The 11,289-nt window shown below is 38.1% G+C and overlaps 2 protein-coding genes across 3 annotated transcripts; one reads left to right on the top strand and one right to left on the bottom strand.

The window, feature by feature from the left end:
• Positions 1-6,449, top strand: gpr19 (G protein-coupled receptor 19). Of its 2 annotated transcripts, XM_051108257.1 has the most exons (3): positions 1-188; positions 1,512-1,601; positions 2,917-6,449. In XM_051108257.1, exon 3 carries the CDS (start codon positions 2,942-2,944, stop codon positions 4,184-4,186), a length of 1,245 nt encoding a protein of 414 aa, XP_050964214.1. In that variant the 5' UTR covers positions 1-188; positions 1,512-1,601; positions 2,917-2,941; the 3' UTR covers positions 4,187-6,449. The 2 variants fall into 2 exon arrangements, with proteins under 2 accessions (XP_050964214.1, XP_050964212.1); XM_051108255.1 differs by lacking the exon at positions 1,512-1,601.
• Positions 6,450-6,718: 269 nt separating this feature from the next.
• crebl2 (cAMP responsive element binding protein-like 2) lies at positions 6,719-9,471 on the bottom strand. Its single transcript, XM_051108258.1, has 3 exons — positions 9,301-9,471; positions 8,374-8,571; positions 6,719-8,295 (listed from the first exon to the last, which is right to left on the bottom strand). Exons 1-3 carry the CDS (start codon positions 9,313-9,315, stop codon positions 8,134-8,136), a joined length of 375 nt encoding a protein of 124 aa, XP_050964215.1. The 5' UTR covers positions 9,316-9,471; the 3' UTR covers positions 6,719-8,133.
• Positions 9,472-11,289: the final 1,818 nt, after the last annotated feature.

The following is an 11,289-nucleotide window of genomic DNA, read 5'->3' as shown; positions in this document are numbered from 1 at the left end:
CGCGCCCGTGGATCTGTTCGTCTCGGGTGACGCTACTGGATGCTGTAGATTTGTGAATCAGATGAAGTATAAAGAAACAAGCTGCTGCTGCTGATGAAGATGATGAGAATCGACGCGGATTCATGATGGAGGAAAAAAACGATCCAAAGAGACGAAGAAGCGCGTTTATTTGAGGAGCAGAAACTGAGGTGCGTTTCCATCTGACAGAAACACGACGAGTGAGTGAATGTGTGATGAAAACAACACGACAGACAGGAGAATGAAATCTAAATATTACGTTTTATTGATGCTCGACATTCACGGGCCTACAGAAGATCCGAATATCTTACAAGAGATTATGCTTATTTAATATAACGTTACATCCACACGTTACCCGTCATAAATGAGAGGTCTGAGCTGATATTGAGTTGATTTGATCGTCACAGGCACTCATATGTACATATAAACGAGCGTTCTCTTTACCGAATTTCGAACGAATCCGTCATGAATCTTTTGTGTTGGAATTATTTTGAATCTCGCAGATGCTGCAGCGTGTTGAGATGAGATGAGATGATGAGATGTTGTCAGGGCTTCATGAATTACAGCAGCCACCAGAGTAAACAGCAGACACACAGATCAGCACAACACACACATTCTAATGAATGCCTCTGGAGGAACATCTTCAGCATTCAGTCTCTCATGGCTCTAATTGAATATCTGCTTCAGCTCGTTCTCTGGGTGATTCGGATCAAGAGCAGAACGATTTCATTTACAGGGCTTCTGCGGGTTCTAAAATAGGTCTTATAATTGGAGCTTTCACAAATGAAAAGTCTTAAATCAGAGCAGAAAGTCATAAATTCATGCATGAATGTTGCATGCACTGGAAAAATCCACTAACTCTCACCGATTTTTGTACATAATGATTCAAGGAGAAGTAAAGCCAAGCCGCTTCAGTCCAGTAAGTGTTCATCTGGAAATATTACTAAGTTAATCTTACATTTACTTGATAAAAATTTTATTTGACAGCAAAAATACATGTAAGGGACCAGCTGAATGTTGCATGCACTGTAGAAATGTAAATGTAAATATTTTCCACAGTATTCTTGTTTTGTTTTCTAGTATAAATATCTAAATAATCAAGATATGCTTTCTTAAGATGCAAATTAAAAATATAAAGTCCTGTTTTCTTACAAATTGTACAAAATGAAATGAGTTTACAGTTTAAAAAATGGAGTATGAAATTTTCCCTTTGATTTAAGTTTGCACTTCAGTTTTTTGAGAGATATTTGTTCTTGTTTTTTGCATGAACTCATTTCATTTTGATCAGTTTCTCAGAAAACAAGACTACTTCAGTCTCATCTCTCTAGAGCGCCCATCTGATTCAGATGTTTCTACAAATAGTCGTCACGTACTCACCATTATGTCATTCCACATCCAAGCTGAACGTTTAACCTGCTCTTTTCCAATAAGGAGCATCATGAAGTGTATCTCATCTGAGTGTTTGTGTCTGTATTCTGGCACACTGTGTTCAGGAGATTCTGAAGTCTCTCCTCTTGAGCTGTTGAGCTTCATCAGGCGTGTTCATGGGCTCATATGTGACCCTGGACCACAACGTCATAAAGGTCAGTTTTTTGAAATTGAGATGTATACATCATCTGAAAGCTGAAAATCTGGAATCTGAGGGTGCAAAAAAATCTAAATATTGAGAAAATTGCCTTTAAAATTGTCCAAATGAAGTTTAGAAATTAAGTTTTGATATATTTATGGTAGGAAATTTACAAAATATCTTCATGGGACATGATTTTTGCTTAATATTCGAATGAATTTTGCCATAAAAGAAAAATCGATAATTTTGACCCATACAATGTATTGTTGGCTACTGCTACAAATATACGTGTGTGACTTATTTGTGGTCCAGAGTCACATATCATTCATGTGATTTGAAATTATGTACTTCCTTAAGACATTTCTCACCTGTTCATGTAACATCATGTCTTTACCACCTGCCTTCAAATCTCAAATCCTTCAGCACATCATCTGTGTTGTATTGAACAAGAGCAGATGATGGTGACTGATGCATCTTTACCTGTTCAAACCTTCTTTGTGTCTGTGTGTAAAATGGAAAACCCGAAAATAAATGGTGATAGATGACAAAAATAGATAAACTGTCCCTGGTTACAGATGACAGGCTTAATTCAATGGGAACAACAGCTGTGAAAACATGTCTTGACGTGTTTTCCAGCGAAAACAATTGATTTTCTGATCTGTGAGCAATCAAAAAGCCCGGCGTTATGGATAAAAGCAGACACTACAGCAGATACTGACATAAAAGTATATAAATATCAGTGGTCGCTCCATATCTCCAATAACATGTCTTAGTAAGATGAGATTGAAACGATCCAAACATTTAATGCAATGCAATCCAATGATGATTGAGAGATGAACAAATAAACATTTCTTAAAAGATGTTGTCTTAAGAGACGCACTGGTTTTTCTAAAAAATTAAAACCAAGCTGCTTCAGTCTAGTAAGTGTTCATCTGGAAATATTAGATTTGACAGCAAAAAGACATGTGACGCACCAGTTGAAGGTGGACGTTTGTACAATTAGACTAAAAGCTTTTACTTGACAAAAACCTCTGAACTATCAATCAGATGAAAGAAACCATCGAGTAGATTGTGTGCGCCAGGTTTAACAGCAATGTTTTGATCATTTAGAGGCACTATGTTATAAAAAATCACATTATGAAACACTTGAGTTCAATCTAATATTAAAAATCAAAGATTTCACATATGCTTGATTGTTTATATTGTCACAAATGTAACTATATTATCATCCAGATCGAATCTGCTGAAAGCAGCAATACAGCATGAAGATATTAAAAACATAAAGCTGCTTTGAAACCCAGTCATTTAATTGTACCTGTCGTGTCTTTCAGCTTTGATCTGACACAGAGAGGGCAAATGGTGTTCTTCCTGTCTCTAGAGGGCATAAAGCCCTTTGTCCTCTTCAACGCCACCACCAACTACTCGGACAGGAACGATTCCTCCACACCGACGCCCGGCGTCTGCCGTCTGTACGCCTCCGCCGCCACCCCCCAGAGCAACATCTCGCTGACGTCGTACGACCTGTCTCCGGCGGAGGTCACGCTCCTCGGCCTGGTGTTTGGGGTGTTCTGGGTCATATCGGTACTGGGAAACTCGCTGGTGTGTCTGGTGATCCATCGGAGCCGCAGAACCCAGTCGACCACCAACTACTTTGTGGTGTCGATGGCGTGTGCGGATCTGCTGTTGAGTCTAGCCTGCGCGCCGCTGGTTCTCCTGCAGGTTTTCGCAGGTCACTGGCCTCTGACTGCGGCTGCGTGCAAAGCCGTGCGCTACCTGCAGCACCTGTGCCCTGGCGTCCAGATCTATGTGCTTTTGTCCATCTGCGTAGACCGTTTCTACACCATCGTGTATCCGTTGAGCTTCAAAGTGTCGCGTGAAAAAGCCAAACGAATGATTCTGGCGTCTTGGGTCTTTGACGCTGTGTTCGTATCACCGTGTTTGTTCTTCTACGGATCGTCAACGACGAAAAACCACTGCGACTTCTTTTTGGCGGACAGCTGGGATGGGTTGGTGTACGCCGTCGCACATCTTCTTTTTGGTTTCCTAGTGCCGGCGTTGCTCATCGTGTCCTTCTACCAACGTGTGGTGCGCTACATCTGGCGGATCGGCGCTGACGGGCGAACGGTGCGGAGGACCATGAACATCGTCCCCAGGACTAAAGTCAAAACCATAAAGATGTTTCTGATGCTCAACACCGTGTTTCTCCTCACCTGGACACCGTTTTACGTAGCGCAGCTTTGGCACCCGAAAGAAACGTCAGGCCCCGGCAGACAGTCGGCGCTCTTCTTCGTCGCCGTGGCCTGGATCTCCTTCAGCTCCACGGCGTCCAAACCCACGCTGTACTCCGTGTACAATGCCAACTTCAGACGCGGCATGAGAGAGACGTTCTGCATGTCGTCCATGAAGTGTTACCGCAGTAATGCGTACACCATCACCGCCAGCTCGCGGATCGCCAAAAAGAACTACGTGGGTGTGGTCGATCTGCCCGTGCCGGCAAAGACGCTCATCAAAGACTCGGTGTACAACACTTTTGACCGGGAAGCAAAGGAGAAGAAGTTAGCATGGCCTATTAGTGCTAACCCACCCAACACATTTGTATAAAGGCTCAGAAATTAACGTTAAAGAGATAGCTTGCCAAAAAATTGTCAAGTTGTTCCACACCTATATGAGTTTCTTTCTAAGGGGCCGTTTACACAGAATGCTTGTTTCCATTCCAGTGTGCTACTCTTCGATTGTTTTTCTATGTAAACACGCTCTAGATGGACAGTTATGACCATTGTGCTTGTGTCTTGCTCACGAAATTCACATGAATTTCAACTTTTACACACAGCGCCGCTCATCAATGTCAGTTCCAAAACAGTGGACCAATCAGAAGACCCTGGAGGCAGGGCAAGTGTTGCGACCTTTTGTTTACAATACCATTGGCATGGCAACTGTTTTACTTAACGGCAACATCAGGGTTGCCAAGTTTTTACAACAAAACCTACACAATTGCTACTCAAAACTAGCCCAATCGCATTTCAAGTGGGTCCCCTGTTAAAAATCGCATTCAGAGGTGTAAAATAGACGTTTTTTGTCGAGCAGTGTTGCCAAGTCCATGGTTTTCCCAGCTACTTTATAGGCTACTTTAACACTGTTGCTGTGGGTTGTTTGTGGGCTAGCTTTGAGTATCAAATGGGTGGGCTTTTAAAACCATTCCTAAGGTCTGCGTTGTGCGTTTTTTTTTTTTTTTTTTAAATGTGTCATGTGTGAACGGCCCCTTATGGAAGCTGTTTTGAACAACGTTGGTAGCCAAAGAGTTGTTAGTCCCCATTGACTTCCGTAGTATTTTTTTCATATTGTGGAAGTCAGTGGGTATCAACTGTTTGCTTACCAACATTCTTCAAAATATATATTTCTTTTGTGTTCACATTTGGAACAACTTGAGGGTGAGAATTTTTGGGTGAACTATCCCTTTAACTTATTATAATGATACGCTGGTAAGTAAGGCTAATTTTTGAGTGAACTGTTGCTGTAACTGCCGTTGCACCACGATCACACACAACAGAAGCAAAACAACTAAACGTAATCTGTTGAAATGCAAAAAAACGTGGTGCTAAATAGTTAAGATACACACTGATGACATGGAGGACGACTACAAAACATCAAACGTAGAAATCATCACTGCTGTGATCCAGTGGAAGGAAAGCATTTGATTGTCTTGTGTTCTTCTGTTTGTGTTTCTGGTCAGTCTGTGATCCTACGGTGGCCTGGTGGCACCAAACAGGGTTTATGTTATTCTTCAGAAGAAGCTTTTGTGTTTTTTTTGTGCCTGTAGTTACATATAAACTTTTGTCTCATATAGTTTTGTGTTTGTGTGTTGCTTCATGATGCAAAACAGACATGTGTCCCTGTGATTTTAATTAAATATTCTGTACGATTCAAATGTAATCCACTGTCTGAATATTTCTGTGACTGATTAGTTATATTTACTAAAGCTGTACTTCAAAGAGTAGTTTGCCCTAAAATGAACTGAAAATGTGCTCATCTTAGATTAGGATGTGTTTGTTTCTTCATCAGATTTGTAGAAATGTGTCATTCCATCACTGTCTCACCAATGGATCTTCTGCAGTGAATGGGTGCCGTCAGAATGAGAGTCCAAACAGCTGATAAAAACATCACAGTACTGATAATCCACACCACTCCAGTCCATCAGTTAACATCTTGAGAAGACAAAAGCTGAAACAAATCCATCAAGACGTTTTGAACTAAAATAGTCCATAATCCATAATAATGCTTCCTCCATTAAAAAAGTGGTCTGGTCTGAATCAGGAGAGAAATCTGCACAGATCACAGCCAAAACAGCTGTGAACAAATTTGTGGCTGGATTTTGATGTTAGGAAGCATTATTATGGATTATGGACTTATTTAAGTTACAAACGTCTTAATGATGGATTACTTAAGGATTATTGTGATGTTTTCATCAGCTGTTTGGTCTCTGATTCTGATGGCACCCATTCACTGTAGAGGACCCATTGGTGAGACAGTGATGCAATGGTGGATTTCTTTAAATATGATGAAGAAACATTTTCAGGTGAACTGTTGCTTTAAAGGTGCACATGCAAACTAATGAAAATGTTTTATTCCCACAAACTGTGTTAATGAACCAATTATAAGATTTCAGTCTGTCTTTTTGATTTGATCTTTATATTACTGAGCTGAGCTGACTGAACCCGATGAAGACTCGTCGTCCGCTGCTCAGTGTGACATTTCCAGCACAATTTCTCCATGTTCAGCGTTGGATGACGACACTCCATTGTTATTCGGGATGAAAGTGAAGGGCTTTAATGAAACACACACATCATAATGAGATTTCATATTGAGAGCGAGGACAATGAAAGCGCTTGTGCAGCTCTGGATTCTGAACCGAGACAAAAGAAAAACCTTGAGCTGCACAGAATGATAGCAGCAGCGCATTTACCTGAATCATTGTCAGTCTGCACTAGAAATATAATCATCACACGTGCTTTGTAAGTTGTTTTGTCCATCTGACAACACAAACAGAACATTTTTGGGTAGAAAACACCCATTCACAACATTACTTTGATCTGAGCACTAGTATTAGTATTAAATTGAGGCAAGAAGACAAGAAGATTCAGATCCACTGTTTATATTCATGATCACAAAGCAAAGCTACATTGTTTAATAAGACGTTTGTCATTAATAAGGTTCATCCTGCAACAAATTACAATCTACATTTTATACATGGCATATAAAAATATACATTTGAGCTTAAATGTTATAGATCATGCCAGCCAGAATAGAGACTCGGGAGCCACAAGGAAAAGTGCTGTAGGCCAATCAAAGTGTTTTACGTTCATTAAAACTTGAACGTCTCACAAAACACTTCTGCATCTGTGTGTTTGGGCCGATCAACACTGATGAAATAGTTTCACATTCATTACATTCATTCAGATCATAACTCATCGGTGATGAAATATTAAACTTTTTTGTTTTGTTTTTGGCAAACCTGCCAAATAAAGCAGAAAGATGAAACTTTCAGTACAAAAATTAGACCTTTGAAGGAAAGTGCTTTAAGGTTCAGTTAGTGAAATAAATACATGATCAACAACAAACACAGACAAACTCTATTTGTACATAGGAAAAGGGAAGTGCTATGCGTTGAAATCTTTTAAAATGTTGTAAAGTGCAAAGAGCCGAGCAAGAGATTTTGGCAAAAGTCTGTCTTATAATGTCTCTATCTAAAGGTTTAATGCATTAAACTGATTACAACACACACCAGAGTGACGAATCACCACATTCTGTCAAACTCTCCTGTCTGTTTGCTATGGAAGCTTATTTTGACCACGGATTAAAGGAATAAAAAAAGTAACTGCAACTTTTTCTCACAATTCTAAGAAAAACTAGGAATTGCCAGATATAAACATTACATTTTGCAACTGTTTATTTCATAATTTGGACTTTCTGTATAGTTAATATCTTACAATTTTGTCTTTTTTTCTCAGAATTGCAAGTAACTTGATTATGAACTAACTTGTGATTTCAAATTAAGATTTTGTCATTCTTTATTTATATTTCACAATTCTGACTTTTTTCCCTCAGAATTACAAGAAAAAAGTGTGAATGCAACATTTAAACTTGGAATTGTGAAAAAACTGTGAGATAAATAAGATGCAATTAGCTTTTTAATTTTTTATCCAGTGGTAGATCGGACTCACGAATGCTGAATCCTTCATCACAAATTATTTGGTACCAGAACGGTTCCAAAATAAATATATAAAGGAGGAGGAAATGTTTACGAATCACACAGAACATTCACACATCAACACAAAACCTGGACGTGAATCACTTCCTCATACAGATGAGGAATCAACAGGAATAACTCTCCAATATCTGAATTGTCATATTATTGTGAATTAAAAAACGGAAAAGCTTATTTTAAACGTCCCATTACTACAAAACGACAGATAAACACTGTGAATCAACACTGTTCACATTCACGCTTCCAAACGCACTCGCTCCAGACCACCGAACATCCACAGATCTGTCTAAGACGTCTTGTTCTGGCTGTTTCCGCTGGAGCCGTACTTGCCGTTCTTGGGGATCTTGTTGCTGGAGCTCTGTGGCGCTTTCTGCTCGTCTCCGGTCAGGAGGGCTTTGATTTCAGATGGGATCTTACCCTGGTCCATGGCCAGACACCACTGCTTATACTGCAGACACATGAAGAGCATCAGCACGGCTGAGCAGACACACATGTTAGCATTAGATCAGATCAAGGGTGTGTTTACCATGTCCAGCTCCTCACGCAGCGCACAAATGGCTCTCTCCTTACTGGACACCAGCTCCTCCAGATACTGGTAGCGCAGCTTCTTTCTGGCACGACACTCTCTGGCGCTCTGGCGACTTCTCTCCAGCTTGGCCTTCAGGTCGATTTTGGCAGGTTTGCGGCCACGTTTGCCTGGTTTCTTTACTTTTCCAGCAACCATCTACAGATCAGAAGAGACTTTACGGTGAAACTCATGTGATGATCATGCCACATAAATAAACAACACAATGGAAGATATAAGTGCTGTAAACAATCAAAAACAGAAGACAAAATTACAGGTTGTCTTACGAATGATGAATTTTACAATCTCGACACTGGAACTAATCTGAATTATAGCTAAACTGAACTGAACATGACTCTACTTTCCTATGTAGAGCTGCTTTATAAACTAAAAATGAATAAATTTCATAATTTATGAATTTTACAATATTAACACTGCTATGTTCCTGTTTACTGAACTAAATTTAAGCAAAACTGATCTGAATAACGACATTACTGTCTTTTGTAGAGCTGCTTTACTGCTAAAATAAAATTTGTATCATAGCTGGTTCATTTTACAACATTAACACAGTTATTTTCCTGTTTATTAACATGGAGCTGCTTTGAAAGAAACTGTATTGAATATATAAATAAATGCAAGTTGACTTCTAATAAAAATTACAGAAGTGCTTTAGCGGCACTATGGTAAAATGATTACATCGGACATGATTACCATGGTATTTTCATATATACCACGATTCAGTGATATTAGTATGCCACACATACATTAATCACATTATTATAATAGTTGCTTTAGTTGTTAGTGAACTGAAATCAGATGAATCCAGGTAAACATGAACTCTAGTGTTTGTGAGTGAAAGCTATGTTAATATATGTTCATATGACGCACTTTACTGTCATCCATCGCGCGTTCTCCAATCGACGCGAATCTGTAGTCCCGTGCTGATCGTCGATCATTCACCTGTAATCGATCAGAGAGTCCGATTGTGATGATTTTTGATAAATCTTCCAGTGGAGCTGCCTGTGTTTTTAGCCGAATGCTAACAGCGCTCTTCCGGTTCTGACGCAGGAAACCCCCCCGCGCTGCACGCTGGGATCTGTAGTTTCTTCCCGATGGCCAAAATTAACCGTTCTAGAAAGATCATCAGTTAACACACACACACCACATATAATATATATATATATATATATATATATATATATATATATATATACACAACACCAATATAATAACTCCATGGAATGATGGGTGTTAGATCAGATGGGATCGACTGCTGACACAAAAAGAACGTAATACCATGGTACTGCTTCAAGTTTTAGTATATGCTGTTGTCATGTATGATCACAGTCTTTCATGTTGTGAAGGTGTGTGTGTGTGAGTGTGTGTGACAGGAACACCTGCTGCTGTTGATGCTTTGATAGCTGCTGTCAGTGTCACAGCAGGACACAAACACACACATTCACACACTCATACTTGTATATGTGGTTTAGTGCTTTTTTTTTACTATACAGTCCTTTCTATCCCCTTATCCTAAACCAATCCCCCAGTTCTGGGTAGAATACTTACAAACTACTGTAGATAATAACGTAATCAATTACATTACACATTTTAGGTAATATAATCAGACTACTTTTTGATTACTTTTGACCTAACTAAAAAAATAAATAAGATAATCTTGTACCAAGCTGATATAAAAATACTAGAGCTGGGCAACAATTAACTGCAGCCAATCGCATCCAAAATCAAAGTTTTTGTGTACATAATATATGTGTGTACAGTGTATATTTATTATGTATATATATACACACATGTATATATTTAAAAAAAAATTACATATAAAATATATTAATATATAATATAAATTCTATTCATATAATTATATACATGTAAATATATACACACACATATATTTTGTACACAAAAACTTTTCTTTTGGATTATAAAAATACAAAGAGTAAGAAAATATATTTCATTCTATGTAATTAACAACATGAAGTGCATTGAACATTACATTATGTCACCGTTTGTGTAAATGTCCACAAAACTGGAAGACTTTCTGATTGTATATAAGCAGTAGGCTAGTAACATTTAAAAGATAAAATATAAATTTGTGAGAATCAATAAACTATGAATAATTTATTGCTCTTGTGTGAATACAATTATTTTAAAATGAAGTTTAGTACATATTTTTTTTAATCTGATTACATAATCCAGATCAGGGGCGTCGCTAGGGCTAATCATTCGGGGCTCGAGCCCTGAAAATTTTTACTCCTATGATTTCTATACATGTAATACTCACACGCGCAGTGCTTTCTGCGTCTGCGTTTCACTAAATGAGGGCATAAATACATTAACAACATCTCCAGAACTGCTCTGAGAGTCACTTCATGAGCATTTCACTGTTTCATTTGAGTAAAACAAGCGTCAAATATACACACAGAAATTTACAGGTATTCACAGCAAGTCAGCAACCCGTCAAAATAAAAGTTTGGTTTAACTTTATTATCATTCAGTATAATATACGTGCCTACTACTACTACTACTATTCATTAATAAAAATGTATACATTTTTTTTTCACACAATATTTTTTCTATGTTTTACATTTTAATAGTAAATCCCCTTTATTTGCCAAAAATAAAATATAATTTTCATTAAAAGATCAATTAAATCAATATGTTATACCTTCAGATGATAACCAGAAAAATACACAACACAGAATTCCGTAAGGCTATTGTAAAAATAAATAAAAGTTGTTTTTATGCATTCAAATAAACAGACATGCTAAAACATATTTGGTAACAATAAAACGTAAAGTGAGAAAAAACTAAACATTTCATAGGGTCCTAAACATGTAATTTTCTTAACTTTTGATAAAT

The sequence above is a fragment of the Labeo rohita genome, chromosome 4, assembly GCF_022985175.1.
Source record: "Labeo rohita strain BAU-BD-2019 chromosome 4, IGBB_LRoh.1.0, whole genome shotgun sequence".
Classification (NCBI taxonomy): domain Eukaryota; kingdom Metazoa; phylum Chordata; class Actinopteri; order Cypriniformes; family Cyprinidae; genus Labeo; species Labeo rohita.
The sequence above is the reverse complement of the archived record's forward strand: the minus strand, read 5'-3'. Positions and strand labels throughout refer to the sequence as shown.